Source organism: Globicephala melas, chromosome 14 (assembly GCF_963455315.2).
Source record: "Globicephala melas chromosome 14, mGloMel1.2, whole genome shotgun sequence".
Lineage (NCBI taxonomy): Eukaryota > Metazoa > Chordata > Mammalia > Artiodactyla > Delphinidae > Globicephala > Globicephala melas.
Genome location: NC_083327.1, coordinates 49,227,962 through 49,244,571, shown reverse-complemented (window position 1 = coordinate 49,244,571; position 16,610 = coordinate 49,227,962). Strand labels below are relative to the sequence as shown.

At 36.2% G+C, this 16,610-nt stretch overlaps 1 protein-coding gene across 8 annotated transcripts in view; it reads left to right on the top strand.

Moving 5' to 3' along the window:
• Window positions 1–707: 707 nt before the first annotated feature.
• TBC1D32 (TBC1 domain family member 32) overlaps window positions 708–16,610 on the top strand; it is a 186,349-nt gene continuing 170,446 nt past the window's right edge. For 4 of the 8 annotated variants that reach the window (XM_060283766.1, XM_060283765.1, XM_060283764.1 and 1 more), the window contains exons 1-3: window positions 721–840; window positions 1,017–1,174; window positions 9,855–10,016. In XM_060283766.1, the coding sequence (XP_060139749.1) occupies window positions 1,020–1,174; window positions 9,855–10,016 (317 nt within the window). In that variant the 5' untranslated portion in view covers window positions 721–840; window positions 1,017–1,019. Of the gene's footprint in view, window positions 841–1,016; window positions 1,175–6,711; window positions 6,722–9,854; window positions 10,017–12,805; window positions 12,931–15,278; window positions 15,342–16,610 lie in introns of those variants that run through there. The other 4 variants (XM_060283762.1, XM_060283767.1, XM_060283768.1 and 1 more) reach the window with 4 other exon arrangements.

Below are 16,610 nucleotides of genomic sequence, written 5' to 3'. Positions count from 1 at the left end.
GCAGAGTGATCTTTATATATGATATCTCACGATTTAGTTCTGGAATCCCATTGTGTTCTACTACTTTCAAGACAAACCTCTAATCCCTTAAAAGTGCCAAATATGACCCTTTCCGATGTGGTCCATTTACTTCTCTAGACCCCTCTCCTCCTCTTTCTAATTCTCAAAATTCAAGTACCGGAATATGCTACACTCTCTCAGGTCCCTACCCTTTGCACGTTCAGTTTGTTTTCTCTTCACTTCTTTCCTTGACTCTTCTTTTGGGTTAAAAGGTGATTCTAGGTTTCCACAGCACCTACCTGGCGCATTTCTCTATCGTAACACTTAATTGCACTGTGTTGTAATCGCTGACTTCTTGTTTGTTAGAATGTGACAGTGTCCTCTTCTTCACAGCTCCTAGCAAGGTGCTTGGTAAAGGGTAGGAGTCAATAGGTGTTAGCTGTTTGAAGGAAAGATAATTGCAACACTTCAATACCATTCACTCAATTAAAACTTTTCAAGCTGCTTTCAGTTTCACTTCTATTATCTTTCTTTTATTGACCCCTTTCTCCTCCTACCCTTTTCTTCCTCCCACCTACAACCCTTTCAGCGAGCGCACCTGAAACTTCCTCTAGAAGCCCGGGCAGGTTGTCAAGCGGCCCTCCCTCCCATCTGGAAAGTCACGTCAACGTGCGGACGTCACGCGTAGCGGTGACGTCCCGCCGTCAAGTCCACCCGCAGAGCCTTTGGGATCTCTTTTTTGCTCTTAGTCGGTGCAGCTTGAATCCTCTTGGCCCGGAAGGGCGGCAGCGACGAGTTCCAAAGGCGGGACCTCGAGGATTCTTGTTTCCCCAACGCAAGGTAACTTGTTTTTCTGGACGACGCGCCGGCAGCCGAGGGCCCGCCCCTAAGCGCCTGCCGCGGTCTCCCGGGGAACGGCGCTGTGCGCCGGTGGGGGCTGGGTGGGGACGCGCTTGCGCAGGGCGCGGCATTTGCTGCGACCCTCAGCAAAGGGCATGGGCGTTTGATTCTGACAGAGGATGGCCCTTGTCTCTGGCGAGGTCGAAGTGATGCTGCAGGCGATGCTGAGGCAGTTGTTCCAGAGCGTGAAGGAGAAAATCACGGGGGCTCCCTCCCTGGAGTGCGCCGAGGAGATCCTCTTACATCTGGAGGAAACTGATGAAAATTTTCACAAGTAAAATTCCTTTTGATTTCTTAAGCAAACAAACCAGCTGATCCAGAAAAGATCAAAATGTAGTTGGATAAAGAATGTTCACTTGGGGCTTCCCCGGTGGCGCAGTGGTTGAGAGTCCGCCTGCTCGATGCAGGGGACACGGGTTCGTGCCCCGGTCCGGGAAGATCCCACATGCCTCGGAGCGGCTAGGCCCGTGAGCCATGGCCGCTGAGCCTGCGCGTCCGGAGCCTGTGCTCCGCAACGGGAGAGGCCACAGCAGTGAGAGGCCCGCGTACCGCAAAAAAAGGAAAAAAAAAAAAAGAATGTTCACTTGATTGTTGTCAAAATAGCGCCCAAGTTGGAGGTTCATGATTTCCTTTATTTAATCAGATACCGAATTTATGTTATATTCTCATTTTCCAAACCTTATGCTTCCTCTGTGTTTTTACTGACACAACCGACATATCCTAATTATTATTTTTTTCTCCTGGGCAACATAGTAACATTAGTTGTAAATTATTCTTGTTCATTTGAGAATAATTCTATCATCCCAAGGGCTTTCTGTCACTATACCTCAAAAGCATTGAGTTCCCAAGATCCCTGTTGCTTTGCTGATCTGATCTTTCAGTGGCTGCACCAATTATGCATTTTGAGCACGACAGGAACACTCCAGAGAGATTAACTTCCTATGGAATAGCTTAAGTTCCTACAGAGGGATAAGGTGCATACTCAAATGCCTGTGATACATGTCAGGAGTATAAGTGCTATAGAAGTACAGAGTGCTCTGGGTTTGGGAGCAGTAGATAGGAAGTTTTACCGTAGGAAGATAAGAAGATTTACCATTTGAGGTAAATCTTGAAGGCTATGTTTCCCTAGAGACGTGTGTTTTTCTTTTGATTTGAGTCATGTGTAATTTAAATTAAGCCTCTCCATCGAAAAGTTTACTTCCAGGTGCCTCAATTTATTATTAGTAGTAATTTTTTTTTTTTTTTTTTTTTTTTTTTTTTTTGCGGTATGCGGCCCTTTCACTGTTGTGGCCTCTCCCGTTGCGGGGCATGAAGCCGTGTCCCCTGCATCGGCAGACGGACTCTCAACCACTGCGCCACCAGGGAAGCCCCAGTAATGATATTTTTAATTAAGTGTTTGCCTTTCATTTTGATCTCATAAAAGATGACATTTAACAATTTTCTTGTTATGTTATCTTTACTGACTTTTGCATGCCCTGAAGTTCTTATCTGGAATTCCTACCTGCTTCATATGTGGGCATCAGGGGAATCCTTGAACCCTTTAATATTCTGTACAAAAGTTTGTGTTTACTTGCAGTTTTATGGGGAGAGCATTACAGTTTTCACCAGATTCTCAAGGGAGTTTTAAGAGGTGTGGACGGAATTTTTTTGTTAATTAGTATTTCTGGTTATACATATGCTTTCTTTTGTATTTCCATGGTTTTCCTGTTTATTCATTAAGTCCACTATTAAGAGCTGATATTGCATGATAATATTCTTTATTTTGGAGATACCAGAGACCAGCTTTTATTGGTTAGCTATTGATTTATTACTTAAACAGAGGAATATAGAAAAACTGCAACTTTCTCAAATTCAGTTTTGGTTGTTAATGTTTATTATACTCAGGTAATACTTATTTACCTTAAACAAATCCACATCAAGCATTAAATTTGGGGTTTAATTTCTGGTTTTTATTTCACATGTAAATACTTGTTTAAAATATTTTCAGATTATTGAGTTTTTGCTAGGATCATATTCTGGGAATTTGTCCATTTAATCTAGATTTTCAAATTTATTTGTATAAAGATTTTTGTTAATATCCTATTACTTTTTTAATATTTCCAGTATCTATAATTGTCCCCTTTTTATTCTTTTTTTAAATTTATGCCTTTCCTCCTTTGTTCTCCATCTGTTCTGCTAGAGGTTTATTTAGACTAATTTTATTAGTCTTCAAAGAACTAGCTATTAACTTCAATTTTCCTTTCTATTATGTATTTATTTTATGGTTTTTAAAATTTCTGCTCTTCTTTTTTCCCTTCCTGGGACACTTTTTAAAATTTGTGATGAATGTTTAACTCACTTATTTGCAGCTTTTCTTCTTTTTTTAATGTAAACATTTAAGACTACACATTTGCCTATAAATATTGCTTTAGCTGTGTCAATTTTTAAATGCTTTTCAAGTTAAAGTTGGATCATTCTGGTTCCTTTCAGCAGTGTAATGACTATTGTGTTAATTTTAACTCTTCTTCAACAGTTTATTAGATAGATTAAAGGCCTGCCGATTAATTGCATAGTTAATATTTACTATTTAATAAAGAGATTTACTTGTGGCCTACCTAAAAAATCCAGACACATTCAAATTATAAAAGTTTGTAGTCTTAAAATTAATATTTATAATTCTAAAAGTAGTTTGAGTAATTTTTAGTCTTAAAAATATAGATAATAAAATTCATGTGTTAGCTGCACTAGCCTGAGATCTGTGTCTTAGGAGGAAGGAACTCCTTATGAAGGAGGAAAGAGGAGGAGGAGGAGATGCTTGTGTTTGGTATTTTCGTAGTATCTTACAGTCTCAGAGTTTGATGAGATCCTAACTGTCAGTCCAGGTACTCATATTTTCATTTGTCTTTCTATTCACTGACCTAACTCTCCTTGAACGCTAAATGTTCTTGAGTCACTTAGGTATATGTTGCTTCCCGAAGTGTTTCATACACCAGAATTATCTGTCATCCCATCTCCACTATCAGAACATTGGTTCCTTAAATCCACCCGATGTTGTCCTGGTATAATAGCAAGAAAAATAATCTTATTAAATAGTTTTATAGGGGAAACTGGTATCTCTAGGTTATTGGCATTTTTGTAAGAAGCTGGTTGTTAAAACAATTGAGTCCATGAATGATGGAATTTCAGGTAGTATAATAAAGTGGGGGAAGAAAGCAGTCATTTGGAGAGAAACCATAGTGTAGGCAGAATGGCCCTATCTGGGGATTTGCCCTATCTGGGGATTTGCCCCACAGTGCAGCTGCCCTAACCTATCTCTGCTTTCCATAGCCTCTTTTATTTTTTTTTTTTACCCTAAACTGTACACTTTCTCTAAAAGATCCAAGCTTTCTTTCTTTTCTTTGAAAGTGGCAGCTAGGATTTGAGGCTTGCAGGAGGGGTGAGAGGTAGGGAAAAAGACATTGCTTTCATTATGTGTCTGTGTATTGTATAAATTTTTACACTTAGACTGGCTTCCTTTAAAAAAAAACAACAGCCCTGGTTTTCAGTCTTGGTTACACTAGGATTGATTGGAGTTTGTTTAAAAAAACACTGATGATGAACTTTAACCATAAGTGAATCCAAATTTCCTGGGGGGCTTGGCAGAGGGGGAGTGGTAGAGACTGGGCCTTAGTATTTTTGGAAAAACTCTCTAGGTGATTCTAATATGCAGCCAGGGTTGAGAACCACAGAGCTAGAAAATACTTACTTGCATTTCAATGAGAATTGCTATATACATATATATATATATATATATATCATTAGGGTTGCTAAGTATATAAATACTTAGCAACCCTAATGATTGTAACAGTCTCTAATGCAGAGGCTCTTCTTTGTAGCCCTCTAATCTGATATATTTTTGGTTTGATACAGAAGGAGCACAATTGTATTTATTGAATTGGGATTTTTTTTTTTTTTTACAGAAGAATCTACCAGTGACTTTCTAAATTAGTGAACTCTCTAGTATGTTTAATTAGTGAACTCTAGTATATTAGTGAACTTTAGTATGTTTAACTTCAAGAAAACATCCATTATGTAAAGTGTTATCCCTGCATAGAAGAAATCGCTAAGAATTATATGTATGCTTCCATAATTAATGAATGCATTTAGTAACTGTTTATCATGATTCAGAGGCTTATTCTTTGACCTAAAAGATTGTAGGTAGTATAAAATACTCATTCTTTTTTTTAACATAGCTTTTTATACACTAATATGTATAAAGTTAAGTTTATCATATAATAAGTCCTATAATCCTGAAATATAATCCATTTTAAGGATTCCAAATATCAGCATTATAATTCATAACTTAATAAGTTATCTTTTTAAAACATATCATTACTGATAATTTTTCTGTATATTATTGAAAAAGTTCTTTTTTAAATAGCTAAGAGGATGATTTCCTCAAACAAACTTGTATTAGATTTTTTATGTCCTTATACTGTAATAGTAATCTCTGTATATTTTGATATCAACATTTGAACATGTCAGAAGTTCATCATGGGAAAAAAATCCTTAAATTTTCCTAGGTAATAAAGGTGAGGAAAGAAGAATGGAAAACAGTGAATGTTCTTTTACTCAACTTAATAAAATTTTCCTGTGTAAATGTGAAAAATTTCATATTTGTCAGAAGTAAAGCAGAATGATCAGACACATTGCTGTGTATTTTACTTCTAGGATTTTTTGGGGTATTGCCATGAATTCAGATGGTAAAAGAACCAACACAAAATGAATTATCGGATGGGAATTTGAAGACGTGGATTACTCTTACCCACGGAGTAGAAGGGCCCACTTGAAGAAATGACTATTTTCACTAATTTGGGATTGGAGACTCTCAGAGTTTTCCAATGATCAGTGCATCAGTAGAGCATCCTAAGGTCATAGGCAGCCTGGTAGTCCTCCCATGATAGAGGACCTGACCTCTCAAGAGATCTTTTTTCTTAAAAGATTCATTTGAAAAGAGCAGTAACCCATTAAGGCAAGATTCAGACTTGGGGTCCTTGGGTTAATTTAACTTGGCAAATGAACCAAAACTTTAAAGCATTTTGAATGGGGTCTTCAGGGAGATGTTATTGTGGTCATAGGTCAAAGTGATGTCATTAAAAAAAAAAAGTGTGTGGTTACTTAAGTTCCCAAAGAACAGATTTAAAAATGTTCCCAGCATATTTGTTATTTACATCTGATGCTAAATAGTTGGGATTTTAAAAATATGTCTTTTATTTTAGAATGATATTGTCTTAACTTTCTTGAATACATTTTGTTAATGGGCTTGCATTATACTTTCTTACTGCCTTTGTTATGAAAATATCATTTTTGTTACTTACAGATTGGGCTTTAAACAAAGCAAACACAAGAGTTATATTTCTCAGTTAAATATTCGTTTCTCCTAATTGTCTGATTTGTGGCACAGAGATAAGGCTGATGAAACTAAGGGACTAGGGTAATACTGCCATTCCATAGTAGGTGTTGATGGTGGGATTCATCCTCAGAAAGGCTCTTCTTTCAATTTCAGGGAAATAACTCAGGCTTGCCCCACCTTCCATTTCTCACTGAATATCTCAGAGATGCCGAAGAAAACTGATGTGTCTGATTGACTAGCCTTGGGCAGGGTTGTGAAGAGGATCAGAATTATTTTTACGGAATTTTCGTCTCTCTCTTCACTTTCTTCCACATTCACTGTTCTCTTCTCTTTCCCAGTAGTAAGAGACTGGCTGTGAGATCACACTGGGCTGAAAGGGTTATCTGGATCCTTTTCATTTTCAAAGTCATTTCAAAGAAAGCAGTGATACCTTTATGATATCTTGGCTGTGTAAGTTTTCACCATTTTGTATAAAATATGCAAAGATTTGGTTTAGAAATACCCTAAACAAAAAAGTCAACATTTAAAATGGATGGATCTAATAAATTATAATATATAAACTCTAATGGAAAAGATTATGGAAGAGAATATACATGTATATGTATAACTGAATCATTTTGCAGTACACCAGAAACTAACACAGCATTGTAGGAATCTGCTGATCAGAGTTGTAAGACACTTAGGCTAGTTTAAAAGCTATCTGAATACAGAATCTGTATCTAGATCAGTGCTTCTCAGGTTATGGTACTAGGACCAGCAGCATTGGCAACAGCGTCAGCATCACCTGGGAACTTGTTAGAAATGCAAATTCTTGGGCCCACAGTATACCTGAATTGGACCTCTGAGAGTGGGGCCCAGCAATCTGTGTTTTAATAAGCCCTTCAGGTGATTCTTATCCATGTTATACTTTTTTAAAAAATTAATTAATTTATTTTTGGCTGCGTTGGGTCTTTGTTGCTGCACGAGGGCTCTCTCTAGTTGCGGTGAGCAGGGGCTACTCTTCGTTGCAGTGTGTGGCTTCTCATTGTGGTGGCTTCTCTTGTTGTGGAGCACGGGCTCTAGGCGCGCAGGCTTCACTTGTTGTGGCATGTGGGCTCAGTAGTTGTGGCTTATGGGCTCTAGAGCGCAAGCTCAGTAGTTGTGGCGCATGGGCTTAGTTGCTTCACCGCATATGGGATCTTCCCGGACCAGGGCTCGAACCCGTGTCCCCTGAATTGGTAGGCTTATTCATAACCACTGTGCCACCAGGGAAGCCCCATGTTATACTTTAAGAACCACTGATTTATAGGATGACCTAAGAGAGCCCTTGCAATTGTTTAGCTAAAGTTATGAAGATGTGAACATTAGTCCGATGGCAGTGGGAAAGGAAAGAGAAGTTGTGGAGGAAGAATTTACAGAATTACAGAGCTTGGTAACTAATTAGATCTGAGGTGTAATAGAGAAGATTGTTTGAGGCTATACACAGGTATCTGATTGAAGGATGGTACCATTAACAAAGATATATGTCAGAAGAGAACGTGGTTTGTGAGCAGATGGGTAAGGATGATAAATTTGGTATTGACTGTGCTGATTGATACGGTGAAAAAAACATAAAGTAGCCTTGTCCAGTAGGTAGTTAATATATAGGCATACCTCGGAGATATTGCGTGTTTGGTTCCAGACCACTGCAATGAAGCAAATATTACAATAAAGCGAGTCACATGATTTTTTGGGGGGTTTCCTAGTGCATATAAAAGCTATGTTTACACCATACTGTAATCTATTAAGTGTGCAATAACATTATGTAAAAAAAAGTACATACTGTAATTAAGAAATTCTTGATTGCTAAAAATGCTAACCGTCATCTGAGCCTTCAGTAAGTTGTAGTAGTAATATCAAAGATCACTGATCACAGATTACTGTAACAAATATAATAATAATGAAAAAGTTTGAAATATTGTGAGAATTATCAAAATGCGACACAGAGACACAAAGTGAGTAAATGCTGTTGGTGCTGATAGACTTGCTCTGATGCAAGGTTGGCACAAACCTTCGGTTTGTTAAAAACTCCCAATATCTGTGAAGCACAATAAAGTGCAATAAAACGAGGTATGCCTGTATAGGTCTAGATTCTGGGGAGACATTTTGGCTGATGAAAGAACTAAAGGAATCACCTGTTTGTGTTGAGTCTGAAGTTGACACTGTTGGAGTAGAGAATATCCTTCTTAATTTTGTTGTTTATAATGATTAAGTTTCTTGTCTATTGCCTCCTGAATTTAAAATAGTGGAATGAAGCAGACATGATCATTTCCAAGTTACAGATGGAAAAACAGACTTGTCCCAGGCCACTCCAGCTAGAGTGGTAGAGCTTGAGCTGACCTTCAGGCCGTTTTGACTCTGAGCCTGTACCTTTTCTATAATACTACATGGTTTCATGTCAAGTATCTCTGCTTGACTTTTGGAGCCTGCATCGTCTATGGCAGGCCTGCCACTTACATTACTGAAGCAGCCATGGAGATTCCAGGAAGCAGCAATGGGTTCAGAGTTGAGGAGAAACGGGTAGGGCAGAAAATCCAAATCAAAAGCAGTTAAAATTGAAAATGAGATCCTTTGGCTACCTGGGTAAAAGGTGGCTGTTCTTTAGAGGACATACAATCATTTAATAAATATTAAACTGAAGACTGTATGCTGGATACCATGATGGACTTATAATTATGTGAAGAAAATTATTCAGGCTCTCCTTGATGTCCTGTACTGCATATATGCAAGGCTCTTATACAGTGATATATTCAAACTACAAGTCTTGAACATAGTGGCATTTACAAAAATGGCCCGTCCTAAATTATCTTTGTCATTTAAGAGACCACAAAAACTTTTTAAACCTTTCTAAATCGAGATATTAATTATAATCGTTGCTCTTTATTTTCAGTAAACATGTTTCATAATATAATTATCCACTTTTGTAACTCTTGCCCTCTCATATTTGCTTATTGTCTGAGTTTGCAAATGGATTTTAATGTTAGCATCAACCTAACAGTATGAAGAAGAAGGTCCAATGTATTGAATTGTCTGAGCGACTTCTTGTGAACATAGTCAGACAAAAGCTGATTAGGTGGAATTTAGGTCAGTTCAAAATGAACACAATTTACAAATGTACAAAAAACTCTTGACGATTGGAGCTTAACCTTTTCCTATTTATTCTTTTATAATTACTGTTATCTAGTGTGGTTTTCTTCATCAGCTTGAACAATTGTGAAAATCTTTAACAACTGCTTTCCCTACCATTAAGCATCACACGTAAAAGATATGAGCATAAAAAAAAAGTGTGAAAAGACTCCTAACCCCCTAAAGTTTGTGCTGGTCCTGAAATTTGCTGTCTACTGTCATCATCTTTAAATGTGATCTTTTCCAAGTGTCTCAGAAAAAAACAACAAAATTCTAGATTAGCTATATGATTTGGGATGAATGACTAATTTAATCCTGGTTTAAGGTAAGAAATCTGATTATATGTTACAAATCTTTCTGTGCTAACATTTTTTCTGGGTATGGTTGATAAGTGAGTTCATGATATTTACTGCATTTATTTTTTAAATGTTTGTTTCAGCTATGAATTTGTGAAATACCTTAGACAGTATATATGTAATACTTTGGGATCTATGATTGAAGAAGAAATAGAAAAATGGACATCTGATCAGAATCAGGGTGAGGAATTTGGCTATGACACAGTGGTACAGCATGTTACTAAAAGAACTCAGGAATCTAAAGAGTGAGTATGCCCACAGTAATATTTTAAAGTAATTTTTCTCTCAACAGCGTTCCTTGAAAGCACCCTTAACCCATGTCCCCTACAGTCTTTTCACCTCATAGCAGCCAGAATGCTTCTTTAAACCAGTGATTCAGATCATGCCACTCTTCCACGCAACACTCTCTGAAGGCTTCTCATCTCATTCAAAATAAAATCCAGAGTTTCTTCTGTCGCCTACAAGGCCCACCATGAGCCTTCTGCTCCCTCTCCTACCTGATTTCTTATCATTTTCCCTCTTCCACTGCTCCAGCCACACTGGTCTTGTTTTTTCTCAAACAAGCCAAGCAAAGTCCTCCCTCAGGGCTCTTTGTATTTATGTTGCTTCTGCTACCTAGAATGTCCTTTCCCTAAATATTTGTGTCGCTTACTCCTTCACTTTTCACTTTTTTAAAATAGACTTTATTTTTAGAGCAATTTTTGGCTCACAGCAAAACTGAGCAGAAGGTACAGAGATTTCCCATATACCTCCTGCTACTACACATATATAGACTTCCCCATTATCAACATTCTGCACCAGAGTGGTACAAATTTTTTTTTTTGTGGGGAGGGGCTGCACTACACAGCTTATGGGACATTTGTTTCAATTAAGGAACCTACATTGACACATCTTTATTACCCAGAGTCCATAGTTTACATTATAGCTTACTCTTGGCATTGTGCATTCTGTGGTTTTGGACAAATTTATAATGACATGTTTTCACCATTATAATATCATATAGAGTAGTTTCACTGCCCTAAAATCCTCTGTGCTCTGCTTGTTCATCCTTCCCCCTCCCTACCCCTGGCAGTCACTGATCTTTTTACTGTCTCCATAGTTTTGCCTTTTCCAGAATGTCATACAGTATGACATATGTCATACATACTATACAGTATGTAGCATTTCAGATTGGGTTCTTTTAGTTAATAAAATGCATTTAAGTAGCACAGGGAATTATATTCAATGTCTTGTAATAACCTATAGTGGAAAAGAATCTGAAAAAGAATATATATATATGTACATATATATGTATAACTGAATCACTTTGTTGTACACCTGAAACATTGTAAATCAACTACACTTCAATTAAAAAAACATTTAAGTTTCTTCCATGGAAACTTTTCATGGCTTGATAGTTCATTTCTTTCTAGCCCTAAATAAATTCGATTGTTTGAATGTATCAGACATCTTGCTTGCTTCCAAGTTTTGGCAGTTATGAATACAGCTGCTATAAACATCGTGTGCGGGGTTTTAGGAGCATGATTGGGTCACATTGTAAGATTGTGTTTAGTTTTGTAAGAAATTGCCCAGTTGTCTTCCAAAGTGGCTGTACCATTTTGCATTTTCATCAACAATATATGAAAGTTCTTGTTCCACTTACTTGTCAGAATTTGATGTTGTCAGTATTCCAGATTTTGGCTATTCTAATAGGTGTGTAATGGTATATCATTGTTGTTTTAGTTTGCATTTGCCTAATGACATATGATGTGGAGCATCTTTTCATATGCTTATTTGTCATCTGTTTATCTTCTTCGGTGAGGTTATCTGTTAAGAACTTTGGGTCATTTTTTAATCATGTTGTTTTCTTATTGTTGAGTTTTAAGAGTTTTTGTATGTTTTGGATAACAGTCCTTTGTCAGGTATGTCTTTTGCGAATATTTTCTCCTAGTCCGTGGCTTGTCTTTTCATTCTCTTAATAGTGTCTTTTGCAGATCAGAAATTTTTAATTTTAATGAAGTATCTTTCGTGTCATGCCAAATCCAAGGTCATCTACATTTTCTCCTATGTTATTTTCTAGTAGGTATATAGTTTTGCATTTTATATTAAGGTCTGTGATCCAGTCTGAGTTAATTTTTGTGCGGGTATAAGGTACATATATAGATTCTTTTTTTTTGCATGTTGATGTCCAGTTGTTCCAGCACCATTTGTTGAAAACACTATCTTTGTTCCATTATATTGCCTTTGCTTCTTTGTCAAAGATCAGTTGACTATATTTAAGGGTATTTCTGGGCTCTCTATTCTGTTCCACAGATCTATTTGTCTTTTCTTTGGCCGATACCACACTGTCTTGATTACTGTAGGTTTATAGTAAGTCTTGAAGTTGGGTAGTGTCAGTCCTCTAACTTTGTTCTTCTCTTGCAGTAGTGTGCTGGGTATTCTGGGTTTTTTGTCTCTCCATATAAATTTTAGAATAATTTTGTTGATATCTACAAAATGCTTCCTGGAATTTTGATTTAGATTGTGTTGAATCTGTAGATCAAGTTGAGGAGAATTGAGTCTTCTTAATCCTTGAACATGGACTGTCTCTCTATTTATTTAGTTCTTCTTTAATTTCTTTCAATAGAGTTTTATAGTTTTCCTTATATAAATCTTGTATATATTTGTTAGGTTTATACCTAAGTGTTTAATTTTGGGGGGTGCTGATATAAATGGTATTATGTTTTTAATTCCAAATTCCACTTGTCCATTGCTGGTATGTGGGAGAGTGATTGACTTCTGTATATTAACCTTGTATCCTGCAACCTTGCGATAATCACTTAGTTGTCCTAGGAGTTTTTCGGTTAATTCTTTCAGATTTTCTGCATAGATGATTATGTCTTCTGCGAACAGTTTATTCTTCCTTCCCAGTCTGTTTGCCTTTTATTTCCTTTTCTTGTCTTATTGCATTAATTAGGACTTCCAGTAGGATGTTGAAAATCAGTGGGGAGAGGGGACATCCTTGTCTTGTTCCTAATGCTTCTTCACTCTTTTTAGGTCTCAGCCACTCTGAGTTCTTGAGCAGTGAGATAGCATGACAAAATGCCTGACTCTCACTCAGAAAACAGTTTAATACAGAGCAGTAATTGAGATGAAAGAAGATTTGAAATTTCCTTCTCCTGTTTAAACTCAGCTACTTAGGTATTTCTCACTTTAATTATCTTTCAACACTGGCATATGATTGATGATTGAAGGTCTGGTTCTCCCCCCCATCCCCTCTTGCCCCGCATGAAATGTAACATAACAGAAGATTCTTTAGGGCTATAAAGGGCAGAATGGGCAAGTAGAGAGCATAAATTTCTATTTTCTTCTTAATTCATACTTATTAGTGTAGCTCTATTTAGTTTCTAATTCTTAGGGTAGGTAGCATATTAATGTTATCTAATGTTAAAAATTGCTTTTTGAAGCTAGATTGCAATGATTTTTTATTCTGATAAAAATTTTGCATAATTTTTATGCACAGTAAAACTTTAAAAATTTGGACCCCCAAAATTTATTTTTGGTGATGATTTGGACACATGACATTTGCTTTGTTAATTCTAGACTGTGGACTTGGATTTATGTGATGTTTTTAAGTGCCTTTGGCATCTGGTTTCTCTCCATGCTGGACCATCATGGTTGCTTCCTATTGCAGTTTGAAGGCAGGTGCTGAAGCTTGAGATACAGCCCCTCTTTCAAGTAGTAGAAAAATTGAAATATATACCTGAGCTTATATTACCTATTATATTTTAAAAATTTTATTTGATTTATTTTGAAATTGTTAAACATTTCTTTATGATGTTGGATGAGACCTCTTTCCCCTTGTGACAACTGATTGTTTAAACATGTTATGAACAAAGTGACAGTGTGTAGCTATTAATAAATTTAGCAAGTTCTAACCACAATATATATTAAGTTAAAAGCCATGGAGATCAAGATTTCTTATTTACTGATTTGATGAAAAAACAAAACTAGAGCCACTTCCATCTTTGGATAATACAGTATCCCTGCTTTCCTACAGGGGGATACATTCTAAGACCCCAGTGGATACTTAAAACCATGGATAGTACTAAATCCTATGTGTTTTCCTGTACATACATAACTATGGTAAAGTTTAATTTATAAATTAGGCATAGTAAGAGAATATCTGAATTGCTAACATCACTACTCTTTGCGATTTGGGTCCATTGTTAAGTAAAATGAGGATGGCTTGACCACAATCACTGGGATACCTTGACCAGTAGATCTGATAAGCCAGATGGCTGCTAAGTGACTAATAGGCGGGACTGAATAAAGGGATGATTCACATGCTGGGCAGCTGGATGGCTCGAGATTTCATCACCTACTCAGAACAGCAGACAATTTAAATCTTATGAATTGTTTATTTCTGGAATTTTCCATTTAATATTTTCAGACCACGGTTGACTGTGGGTGACTGAAACTGTGGAAAGCGAAACCACAGATAAGGAGGGACTACTTTATTATAATTAGTAGTCTATTTCTGACAGTATCATTAAGCTTATTCTAAAAGGGGGACTAAAACTCTTCATTAGTCAGAAAATGAAAGCTTTTTAATGCTAAAAGCAAAGTTTTACATGGGATTGTTAGGAAATTACTTTTTGTCTCTGGGTAAGACATTTAATTTTCTTGTGTTTTAGTTCATTCATGTGTAAAAATTAATACAACAATAATTACCTCAAAAAGATTTTAAATGTCTTAATGAATGTCTTCTGCTTTGTGAATCATGGATGAAGGATTTTAAGTTGTACAGAGTCTTATTTTCTTTCTTTCTTTGTGTGTGATTCTTTAGAAACTACTTAGGGCTAATGTGTCAACAGTACATTTATTAAAAACATTTTTACTGTAATACTTCAAATTGCTTTCCTAATTACACATTTTGATATTTATTTTTTAAATAGAGGTTTGTACATGAAACAGCTCATTTGTAGCATCTGTCATACATTCTCATATATATTAAGTGGAAGTACTCGCAATGTGTATTTTCATTGTTAATTGGTATGGGTTTTTTCACTACCTCTTAGAGCTTTTTCTTATTTTAACTTCTTGGAGTATGAAGGAATCTTCTCAATGGTGTCCATATTCTCTCCTTGGCTTTTTCAAATCTGCAGTTGCTACTGAGTTCTAGTTTATTTAACTCTTGATATTCAGGGCCTTACTCTCTAGTTTTTTGTTTTTTTAGGTATTATTCTTTTATCTACCTTTAGCTCGTTTGCTGATATTTCTTGCAGAAGAATTAATGTTTGTGGTTTCAAGAAATTTATGTTTTCTGGAGGAAGTATTTCTAAAATGAAACTTACAGATTTTCTATGGATTTTAATAACCCTTACTCTTATCCTGTAAATCATTGAGATTTACATTTTTTTTAACTTTTTATTTTATACTGGAGTATAGTTGATTAACAATGTTGTGATAGTTTCAGGTGTACAGCAAAGTGATTCAGTTATACATATACATGTATCTATTCTTTTTCAAATTCTTTTCCCATTTAGGTTGTTACATAATATTGAGCAGAGTTCCCTGTATATACAGCAGATCCTTGTTGGTTATCCATTGTAAGTATAGCAGTGTGTACATGTCAATCCCAAACTGCCTAACTGTCCCTTCCCCCCACCCTTCCCCCTGAGATTTACTTTTATATTCCTTTATTAAATCACTGTATTGTAAATTTTAAGGGGACAGGAGTTTATGTTCGTCACATGGCTATACCTAACTGGAACGGAGTCTGGGGAGTGTAGTTTACTCCTATTCCCAGCTATAATCCAATTACTATGGAAGGGGAGAGCAGCTCTGGTGGATAGCTGTTGATTGCTACTGGGGCATCATTATACTTCCCTGTTTCTTGGTGCTCAGAATGTGTAGAGGAGGAGCCTGGGGCCTCCTCACTCGGTTCCTACATGTACTTCACCAGTTAGTCTAATGAGTGTATTAGGATTCAATTCCTTCTTGCTTTTTTAAAAAAATTTTTTATTTTATATTGGATTATAGTTGATTAACAATGTTGTGTTACCCTTCTTGCTCTTTATATCCCTTTACTTTAAACTTGAATTTTCCCTGGACTGTTTTTCACCTCTATAGCGGTTCTTTTCTGTATGTGTTTTCCCTCTGTATCATTCCTAATCTATTCTAATTTTCTTTTAATATTTTTGTGTTTTCTCATAATTTCTGGGACTTTAAAAATATGTACATATACAGCTATATGTATTATATTCAATTTACTTATAGTTATATAATATATAAATTATATATTGTTAAATAATATTAAATATATAATGTGTTTTAAATTACATATAGAAATCACATATATTTAATAACAATGTATATAATATATAATTTAAAATATATTTTAAAATTTCTTTAAAGTTCATTTTGTTTTTATTTTTTAAATTAAGTAATTTATTTTGGCTGCTCTGGGTCTTTGTTGCAGTGCATGGGCTTCTTTAGTTGTGGCATGTGGGCTCTAGAGCACGCAGGCTCAGTAGTTGTGGCACATGGGCTCTCTAGTTGCGGTGCATGGGTTCTAGAGCATGCAAGCTCAGTAGTTGTGGTATGTGGAATCTTAGTTCCCTGACCAGGGATTGAACCTGAGCCCCCCTGCATTGGGAGCATGGAGTCTTAACCACTGGACCACCAGGGAAGTCCCAAAAAATTTCTTTAAACTTTAAAAACTCAGTCCACTATTTTTAGCCAAATCCCCCAGCATGATTTTATTACTTCTATGAGAGAAGTATCCTTTCTCTGATTTATGTAGTTAATATGATGCATTAACCAGAAATATAAAGAAAGGGAAGTTTCTGTGCTTATTTTCTAGTGTATTTCCAGTG